We start from the raw sequence: 10,775 nt of genomic DNA on the forward strand, positions 1-10,775 counted from the left end.
ATAAATACTTTTCGCTGCTTCTGTGCGGTAGCAATGTAATTCGTTTGAAGTATCATAGAAATAGAAGACCAATAGCCTATAGGGATGTCTTTGCTTCATTATAGCAAATTAATAATAGGCTACAATCAATTAATATGCCTACTTTTCGTATAGATGTATGTGAAATAAGTTATATATCAAATGCATGACACATTATGCAAGGTTTTTTTAATGCATTTATGTTTCTTCTTACACATTAAACATGACTCTTTCAATGACTCAATGTTATTTGTCACTGGTCACCACTCACCAGTCCATACTGCATGTGCTATGCCATGGAGTTTAAGAACATTATCCCTCTTAATCCACTTTACCTTCTGTTGCATGCAGGTGCATATGCTTATGTCAGACAGAGAGAGAGAGAGAGATAGAATGAAACACGTTTCATGTTTTTACGTTGAGAATCTGTCTGTGCGCATTAGTTGTATTATTTGTCTGCAGGCTGACCATTTGTCCAGGTAAATCTATTTCGATAGTGTGGTATCTTCTCCTCAGCAGACGGTCATTAGCGGTCCTATTGGAGTGTTATTTACAGTACAATTACTTTAGCCATGGAGGACCCAGAATTGCGTCAACTAAAGCTGGACAATCAGGTAAGGAAATCAAAATGGTACTATAATTCAGATGACTTCCTCTAAACTGACATTCGTGGCAATATTGTGTAATAAAGGCAAATGTCACCAAATATGTGGTCTACAGATCCAGTGTATAAGCCAAATAAAAGCAACCAGTCTCTCTAGATACTAGTCTATATAAACCTCAATTTATTAACCTATTCGAAAGAAAATCATGTGTGGTTTAAATTGTGAATATTGAAACAATGTAACATTTTACATTTAGTGGTATAGATGAAACATGACAATCTTACAATAAGAATTAACTCTTAACCTATATGAAAGGGTAACTAATCAAAGAAATAGGTCAACTTCTTTTGAAAGTGATGCAAGTGGTTGTTGTGTTTTTGAACCCGATGGAGAGGCAGAACATTGATGCAATCTTGGAATTAAGATTAAGCCCAGAATCTCCCTCAGCGTTCACTTTTGATGAAGAAGCAGCAGAGAAGGAGGGCCGATACCCAAATGGTCACAGCCAATAGGGACGCTCGACCCAAGAAAAGCAAGCAGAAGACTGGAGCAGATGACACAGACCTGTTGATTACTCAATCCCAGAGCAACAACTCCTTAAATGGTTGGTGATATGAACATTCAATGTATAGTACTCTCACAATACAGTATACTGAACCACAGAACAGTCACACAACTGTGTTGGCTGCATTAATCAGCCTTACAAATACATATCCCCATATTGACACCATTCTTATCAAGAATAAAATATTGTTGAATGGTTACAACCTCTGTCAAGATGTAGGCGAGAACTATTAGTTGTACATCATTTACCAATAACCATCTAGTACTGTATGCCTGACTTGTAATGGCCATGTTATACTCTTCAGCTGAAGAAGCCCATGATAACCCACTGGAGGAAATTACTCTGGGAGAGCTCAGCCTAAAAACCACTGATGCTACAGATGAGATGCCCCCCGAGAAACCCATCATCACCAAAACTATGGACGTGGAAATTGACAGCCTGCCAAAGCCTAAACTTAGTACAGAAAATGAAGGCCCAGCAGAAGTGAAAAAGAAAGAGAAGGAGAAGAAAGAGAAAGGTGTGAAAAAGGAGAAGGCGCAAGCAAAACGTGAGATAATTTTATCCTATGAGATATGACACACACACACACACACACAAACACACACACATACAGCAAAAACAGCAGCAAACACACAGCAAAAATACACAACACACACACATGACACATACAGGATATTGTGTGTGTGTGTGGGTTGTGTATTTATGCTGTGTGTTTGCTGTGTGTGTGTGCGTATCTTTGATTGTTTGTCAGAGGAGGCTTCCTCAAGGAGGAATAGAAAGATGGTCCTCCTCAAAATGTAGTAAAAAATACTATTCTGTCTTATGTTTTAGAGTTAGAACAGAATGAGGATAAGGGAGAGGAGAAAGAGAAGGAGAAAGAGAAGGAGAAGCGAGAGAAAAAAACAAAGAAGGACAAATTGAAAGGACACACTCCAAGTAAAGAGAAAAAAAACAAGACTGATGAACAAGAGGGTAAGAGATACAAATGTCATACACAATGCTGAATGTGTGATGATAACCTCTGCCACCGTATATGAGATGTGCACAGACATGGTTACAAATGCTTGCTCAGAAGGCTTGGTTTTGAAGGCTTTGTCATTGGTTTGTGTTTTATAGAAGAATGTGAGTTACAGCTAAAGGCATCTGTAGGCCTTGGCCCCTTGAGACATAACTTTGGCTCCAATGCCACTGTTGTGCTATGAAAGGGCAAACAGTAAATGGCTCACGATAGCCTGACTGCCCTGTTCAGTGGGCATCGGGTACGGAACCGAGCCAGATAGACCCAGGTATTCTGATCCTCTTCAGGAGGGCAAGGTGTATGTCTATAACCCATTGATCAAGCATGTTTGTTGTCGTCCTATCAAACTGATGTACTCTAGAACTATCAGCAATGCACTTGGACTAACCTTAAAAAGTACCCAAAGTTATGTACTGTATAACTCATTCTCTTCATGTTCTGTAAAGACATGACATAAGGCTGCTTTAATCTGTTTCCTGTGACTAACTAGTAGATATGATTTCCAGAAAAAACAAAACATATTCAGAACAAAGTTGATCTGACTGCAAAGTTATTTGGATGCTGTAGCTACATACTTTACACAATATGCAGAGCAACACAAAATATTTTATAACACATTTCATTACTACCTTTCAGCATTACCATATTTTTATATTTCTCTCAATTTCCAGCAAACACTATCACTAAGTCTCCAGCTATTCAGATAGATTCCGTAGTAGAGTTTGAGACGCCAGAATGGGACAGTGATGGTGAGAGAAAGGATTGGTCAAAAAGCCCCATCCCAGGAACACCCAAGAAAAAACAACACCTCAACACATGTGAGTCATACGTTTGCAAGGTATACTGAACAAAAATATAAACGCAACATGTAAAGGTTTGGTCCCGTATTTCATGAGCTGAAATAAAATATCCCAGAAATGTTCCATATGCACAAAAAGCTTATTTCTCTCAAATTTGGTTTACATCCCTGTTAGTGAGCATTTCTCCTTTGCCAAGATAATCCATCCACCTGACAGGTGTGGCATATCAAGAAGCTGATTAAACAGCATGATCATTACACAGTTGCACCTTGTGTTGTGGACAATAAAAGACCACTCTAAAATGTGCAGTTTTTTCAGAATTGAATGTTAATTTCTCTACCATAAGCCGCCTCCAACGTCATTTTAGAGAATTTGGCAGTATGTCCAACCGGCCTCACAACCGCAGACTACATGTAACCAGGCCAGACCAGGACCTCCACATCCAGCTTCTTCACTTGCCGGATCGGCTGAGACTAGCCACCCGGAAAGCTGATGAAACTGCGGGTTTGCACAATCTAATCATTTCTGCACAAACTGTCAGCAACTGTCTCAGGGAAGCTCATCTGCGTGCTCGTCATCCTCACCAGGGTCTTGACCTGACTGCAGGTCGGGGTCGTAACCTACTTCAGTGGGCAAATGCTCACCTTCGATGGCCACTGGCATGCTGGAGAAGTGTGCTCTTCATGGATAAATCCTGGTTTCAACTGTACCGGGCAGATGGCAGTCAGTGTGCAAGGCATTATGTGGGGGCGAGCAGTTTGCTGATGTCAACTTTGTGAACAGAGTGCCCCATGGTGGAGGTGGGGTTATGGTATGAGCAGCAGTAAGCTACATACAACGAACACAATTGCATTTTATTGATGGCAGTTTGAATGCACAGAGATATCGTGACGAGATTCTGAGGCCCATTGTCGTGCCATTCATCCGCCGCCATCACCTCATGTTTCAGCATGATAATGCAAGGCCCCATGTCTCAAAAATCTGTACACGATTCCTGTAAGCTGAATATTTCCCAGTTCTTCCATGGCCTGCATACTCACTAGACATGTTACCCACTGAGCATGTTTGGGATGCTCTGGGTTGAAGTGTACGACAGTGTGTTCCAGTTCCCGACAATATCCAGCATTTTCACACAGCCATTGAAGAGGAGTGGGACAACATTCCACAGGCCACAATCAACAGCCTGATCAACTCTATGCAAAGGAGATATGTCGCACTGCATGAGGCAAATGTTGTGTTTATATTTTTGTTCAGTGTACAATTACCGGTATAAAATAAACTGATCATCCGTTATACTGCAAAGAGTTTCCCTTTTGTGTACATGAAATAACTTTGAATATGTTGTTTCCACTGCTACAGCAAGGTGCCAAATAAGTGACAATGAGAGGGAGGAAGATGAAATTCTTGAAAGAGAGAAAAAAGAGAAAACTCCAAAAAAGACAAAAAAAGCTGAGAAAGCCAATCTCGCACTGCTTAACTCCAACTACAGGCAGCAAGACACCTCAGACAGCGACGACAACATTGGAAGAGTAAGAGTGTGATAAAAACGTCACTCTAAAAGAACAGTGTTTGTCCATTTTAGAAATGAACCATTTTCCCTTTAACCTAGATATGGTAGCCATTACCTTAGAAATATCTCTTTCATTCAGACAATTTATGTCTGAAAAAAAATCCTTTCCTCCCATCTCTTCCTCTTTCTTGTCTCTCCTTCCCTCTCCCTACCCTTCCCATTTCCTTCCTGTCTCTGTCTCTCAGGTGACAACTCCTGTCTCAGTTGAAGATCTTGAAAAGTTTGCCCTGCATCCAGCCCCTAGAGATACGACAATCCAGTGCAGAATCACTCGGGACAGGCGGGGCGTGGAGAAAGGAATGTACCCCACTTACTATCTCCATTTGGAGAAGGAGGATGGGAAGAGGGTAAGGGTGCTAAAGAAGTATGTGATTGGCCAGCCTTTATGTCAGTTTGATCATCAGAATAATTGCACTCATGTAACTGCTGTTTTCTCATTGTCCATTCTTGATTCCTCCCTCCATCCTCCCTTAATACCCCTCTTTCTCTCTACCTCTCTCAGGTGTTTTTAATGGCAGGCAGGAAGAGGAAGAAGTGCAAAACCTCCAATTATCTCATTTCCATTGATCCAACAGAACTTTCCAGAGACACAGACAGTTATATAGGCAAACTAAGGTAACTAACCCCCAACCGATCTATGTTCAACCATACTTTTAAAAAAACAAAAAAAACATTTGTGACCAACTTTTAATTATGTTTAGTATTTTTTTCCATTCTGTCTGTCTGTTTATATATTGTGTCCATCTGTCCCGTTCTTCTGTTTAACTTCACAGTACTATGTAAATCGTATGATCAATCTCTTTCAGATCAAATGTGCTAGGCACCAAATTCACAGTGTTTGACGGCGGGGATAACCCAGATAAGAAGCCTTTCGTCAAAGAGTGTGAGTCAGTTCGGCAAGAGCTTGCCGCAATCTGTTATGTGAGTCAAACCTAATTTTACATCTTTACAATGACTTCCTTAAGAGGCTTTTACCTCCTGATAAAAAAATTAATCCGACCAATAACTATGACCTTCTCTTCTGTATTTTTGTCTTTCAGGAGAAGAATGTTCTAGGTTTCAAAGGCCCCAGGAAAATGACGGTGGTTATTCCTGGCATGATGGAGAATGATGAGAGAGTGTGCATTCGTCCAAAAAGTGTATGTTTATCGACACCTAAGACTCCTGAGATTGAGACCTAAGGTTAAATTCATCAGGCCACTAAACCAATACATATGATGCAGAATAGAATAAGAGAATAGAATGAGTACCTATATAAATAAAGATATGGTACGGCCAGTCTGTTTACCACTCTCTCCTTCATCTACTGTTATCTCTCAGGATATAGAGTCTCTGCTCTCCCGCTATGAGAATGGTAACACTGACAACCTAGTGTGCCTCATGAACAAGTCCCCCAGCTGGAATGAACAGACACAGTCCTACGTTCTCAATTTCCACGGCCGAGTCACACAGGCCTCCGTCAAAAACTTCCAAATCGTTCACCCTGACAACGGTAAGATAGAGCCATTGTTTGCTGAGAAATAGAGGTGCTTTAGGCCGCCCGATTGGCTATAAACTGTCTTAGAATACCCTTTCTATATTTCTGCATGTAGTGGCTTAAAAATGCCTTAATTCACTTAATTCACCCGCCTCCAATGCCAACTAACCCTTTTATAATGTACTGCTATCCAACTCCCCACCACCCTGCTGACTATGGGACAATTACACTCCCTTCCAGAGGACTACATTGTGATGCAGTTTGGTCGGGTGGCAGAGGACGTATTCTCCATGGACTATAGCTTCCCTATGTGTCCCCTGCAGGCCTTCGCCATCACGCTCTCCTCCTTCGATGGCAAACTGGCTTGTGAGTGATACCAAGTGTGGACAACTCAATCAAGCAGAAGCAGAGCCTTAATGGCTTACCATTACAATTCTATCACAGTATTAATTGTCAATGTGCATTCCAGGTAGTATTGGATAAGTGTTTGATATTTTTCAACACCTGAGATTACAGAAAGTATTTTTTAGACTAATCAACGTCATTGAGAATAGGCTATGATTCAGTCTCAATAAGGAACACATATGACTAAATGTTATCTGAAAAACAGCAACTAGGTCCTCTGAATTATATATTGTGCTTAGATGTCTGGTAGATGTAACCACTAGAATGACAATGTTGCACAGCATACCTGTTTTGTGCAGGCTGTTTGATCATATTTGAACTGAAACATTTTTATAAGAAATATATATAAGAAATATGTCCAATGAATTTATTTAATATTGATTGCAGTCTTAAGGCTCCGCTCCACATTATCAAAGTGTAACGTATTCATGTTTTCCAGTTTTTTCTACATTCCACATAATCTCATATGTGCAACATACACTGAGTATACCAAATATTAGGAACACCACCCCTGTTGCCCTCAGAACGGCCTCAATTCGTCAGGGCATGGGCTCTACAAGGTATCGAAAGCATTCCACGGGGATGCTGGCCCATGTTGACTCCAATGCTTCCCACAGTTGTGTCAAGTTGGCTGAATGTCCTTTGGGCGGTGGACCATTCTTGATACACACAGGGATCATCTGCACTGATTGAAGTGGATTTAACAAGTGACATTAATAAGGAATCATAGCTTTCACCTGGATTCAAATGGTTAGTCTATGTCATGAGAAGAGCAGGTGTCCTTAATGTTTTGTATACTCAGTGTAACAAGACAGCTGCAGGGCTCGAGACTGCAACCATTTAGTCGCATTTTGAGATCTTCCCAGCGAACGTTTCCATAACGTTCCCTAAAGGTTCTCCTTTGGTTCTTAGAAAAATAACCTTCCCAAAAACGTTCCCAGAAACAACATTTGTTATCTGGGCTTTGACTTGGCTTTGCGAGTTACATTTGAATTGGTTGCATCGGTGCGAGCTGCCATTTCTAGCTGGTCACTTCACTTCTCTCAAAATGTTCTATTTGGGGGGCGGCAAAAACCACGATTTGGTCAGATCTAAAGTGCACCATTTTTCTGATCCCTGAATGAAATAGTCAGGTCCGCCCTGTGCTTGTTTCTCCCTTGCTGCTCCCATGTGGGTTAGTTGGAGAGCAAAATGCATTCTGATTGTAACATTTCAAAATTCAATTGTGGGAAAATAAAAGTTTAGAAGCTGTTGTGGCTGTTGGAGAGAGGAGGGTCTAAGGTTTCTGAAAGGTATTACATTTATTTCTCAAGTCTCAATATTGGCTGTTTAAGCACAGTTTTTAACCAAACTATCTGGCAGGCTATATCTTTTAGATATACGGAGTGGAGTGCGGGAAGCACACATCTGCCATTTGCGGTGATTGCATAGGCCTATATATTATTTATTTATTTATTTCACCTTTATTTAACCAGGTAGGCACGTTGAGGACAAGTTCTCATTTACAATTGCGACCTGGCCAAGATAAAGCAAAGCAGTTCGACACATACAACGACACAGAGTTACACATGGAGTAAAACAAACATACAGTCAATAATACAGTATAAACAAGTCTATATACGATGTGAGCAAATGAGGTGAGATAAGGGAGGTAAAGGCAAAAAAAAGGCCATGGTGGCAAAGTAAATACAATATAGCAAGTAAAACACTGGAATGGTAGATTTGCAATGGAAGAATGTGCAAAGTAGAAATAAAAAATAATGGGGTGCAAAGGAGCAAAATAAATAAATTAATTAAATACAGTAGGGAAAGAGGTAGTTGTTTGGGCTGCAAAGTTTTTAGGAAATTACAATTACTGTTAGATTAATCAATTACACAACTAACTACCGGCATATTATATTTAGCTATCTAACTAATGCATTTTGAGTTTACAAATTAATTAGCCTATGTGATATTTGTACACACAATAGATGCAAGCAAATTTATATCTATTTAACAGAAGAAATCTGCAGTTCTGGATCCCTATTTTGAGAGTAAAATATAGCAACAATAGACTAAATGTCAACCCATTCATGACAATCACTGGTTTAAGGTGCATGTCAAAATATATTGATCATGCATTCCTGCTTGGACATGTTCCATTTTCCGTTGACATTTTAGTCATTTAGCAGACGTTCTTATCCAGAGCGACTTACAGATTGTGCATTCATCTTAAGACAGCTTTTTCTGAATCATATCATCTCAGTAGCACTGTGAACGTCTTTTTCAAATGGCTGGTCATTTTTTCCTATTGCGTGATGCTGCAACAAGTTTGGTACGACCAAATGCTGCAACAAGTTTGGTACGACCAAATTATGGGCTGGTGCCACCAACCTAAAATGTAAGTAGCACCGGTGCCACCAGGAAATTAGTCTGGATTCCTGAAGCTGCAAAGAGACTCTATTTAAGATAATGATGTGGAATTTGCCATAAATTGTTATTGATAGAATGTTTACTGATGTATAAAACTGTCATGTTGATTAATCATTTTTATACTACGGCATTGTTGAATACTTGTTTCTGATTGGCTTGAAGGACAATTTAGAGCGTGCATTATTTTCCTGTAATGCATGGTATATCAGCACGGTAGCGTTCAATGGCTATAGTTCATCCTTACATGTTCTATGTTTGAGCTGCTTTTGAAGGCAAAGGTCGAATTGAAAACATTATTGGCATTGATGAATTCGATTTTCAGCCACGTCTATTTCTATGGGCACAAGCACTGTTCATGACACAAACTATTCACACCCCTATTGTTGGTGGAGAGAACATTTTGCAAGTTTGAAGTCTATTTCCTGAAATTATAAAAATGTTCTCATGGGATGCAGAGAACATTTAGCAGTTTTAAAGCTACTTTTCATGCAATTCTATAAATTTTGCCATGTCTAATGTGCATTCATGTGATATTTGACTGACTCAAACATTACAACAGAATGTATGGTCTAAAAAAAACTACCTAAAAAAACGTTAGCTGACATGGGCTAGTTGATCTGGACATTTCTGACACATTATAGCTCTCTAAGGTATGCAAAGACTGGTTTGACAAGAGCAAAACTGTTGATGCATTACCCAATTTCAAAATTACACCTTGTGCATTCTACTATTATAACTTTCAAGAGAAAATTTAAAGCCAGACTGAGTTCCGTTAAAAAAAGGCAGGGCGCGCCCCACAGTTTGAGAACCAATGATCTAAACAAGCAAGTCTGTTTGTTTAGTTACCAAGGCAACTACTGTAGCTATCTAGTAAACTTGCTAGCTACTTCAGTGGATGTTGAATGCATTTCTACCTGTAAATGAACACATTTCTAGGGACAAATGTGTTAAATGTGTTAAATTATAGCCATGGCATAAAACATCTTGTAAACCCATTAATCTGTGTTGATGTTGTTTTTGTACAGGAAGTTAGTATCTTCTCTCCCCACTATCTCCTTTTGGTCTCTTTATCGCAGTCAAGGACGGAAATACTTTTAGTCAAAGAACTTAATGAATATACCAATCTTCACTGCTGATCTGGAAACACTACATCCAGCAGATTCAGATGTAGATAAAACCAATGACTCATGATTTCTCCTCTTGCACAACAATTACAAAAGTAATTTCGATAGCGATAACAGTCAAGCTTTCAGCACTTACTGTATTGCTGAACGCAGAGAGCAATTGAGTTTCACAGATATAAGAATAGGCCACAGTTAAGCCCTGTGGTAAATTAATTTGACCACAAAACATGTTTTCTGATCTATCAATTCTGTTTCTGAGTGAAACCTTATACCAAAACTAACTTTAGACGTTGTCTGCGGAGTTAAAAGATGCCTTTCCTCTCAATAAAGAAACACACTTCCTGTGTTAATGATGTTTACTTTGAACTGACAATAATATTGGCAATGATGACTGAAGACATTTATAAGCATCTTCCTGTGCGATAAAAGTGTTTCCTAATAACCTCTACTGTTCCTCTGCCACAAACTTGTCACTTGATTAGTGAAAGTTGCTCACAAACTTAGGTTACCATGATTTAGGCCCAAGTTATATTAGTTATCCCAGTTTGCTTGCTGTATGGTGAGGATATTAGTTTATTTTTCTTGCCTCCCTGTAAAAAATAAAAAAAAAAAAAAAAGGTGTATTACCTATTATTGTCAATTACTAATCTCTCACACTTTAGGACAGGAGTATTTCCTGGTGAGGTCACATGGTCAGGAAAAACTCTTATCCCTAAAAATAAGTAGTCAATTCACAAGTTTAGATCAGAGCCATATAGAGAGGGAGTTCGGTCAGGTTTTA

General features: G+C 39.5%; 1 protein-coding gene across 2 annotated transcripts; it reads left to right on the top strand.

Moving 5' to 3' along the window:
* The first annotated feature begins 371 nt into the window (after window positions 1-371).
* On the top strand, window positions 372-10,565 carry si:dkey-220f10.4 (tubby protein homolog). Of its 2 annotated transcripts, none has more exons than XM_065007981.1 (12): window positions 372-632; window positions 1,022-1,227; window positions 1,493-1,735; window positions 2,020-2,160; window positions 2,878-3,024; window positions 4,366-4,535; window positions 4,762-4,923; window positions 5,079-5,191; window positions 5,383-5,497; window positions 5,617-5,715; window positions 5,897-6,068; window positions 6,294-10,565. In XM_065007981.1, the coding sequence occupies exons 2-12, from the start codon at window positions 1,083-1,085 to the stop codon at window positions 6,425-6,427; spliced, it is 1,641 nt and encodes a 546-aa protein (XP_064864053.1). In that variant the 5' UTR covers window positions 372-632; window positions 1,022-1,082; the 3' UTR covers window positions 6,428-10,565. The 2 variants fall into 2 exon arrangements, with proteins under 2 accessions (XP_064864053.1, XP_064864052.1); XM_065007980.1 differs by having other exon boundaries at window positions 1,071-1,227.
* The last annotated feature ends 210 nt before the right edge of the window (window positions 10,566-10,775 follow it).

Source organism: Oncorhynchus nerka, linkage group LG23 (assembly GCF_034236695.1).
Source record: "Oncorhynchus nerka isolate Pitt River linkage group LG23, Oner_Uvic_2.0, whole genome shotgun sequence".
Classification (NCBI taxonomy): Eukaryota; Metazoa; Chordata; class Actinopteri; order Salmoniformes; family Salmonidae; genus Oncorhynchus; species Oncorhynchus nerka.

What these genes read in the sequence shown, in the direction of transcription:
- si:dkey-220f10.4 (XM_065007980.1), top strand. Translation starts at nt 591, where the DNA reads ATGGAGGACCCAGAATTGCGTCAACTAAAGCTGGACAATCAG. An exon ending in GCGACGACAACATTGGAAGA is followed by an intron (nt 4,536 to 4,761) that starts GTAAGAGTGTGA and finishes TCTGTCTCTCAG; the next exon opens with GTGACAACTCCTGTCTCAGT. An exon ending in AGTTATATAGGCAAACTAAG is followed by an intron (nt 5,192 to 5,382) that starts GTAACTAACCCC and finishes AATCTCTTTCAG; the next exon opens with ATCAAATGTGCTAGGCACCA.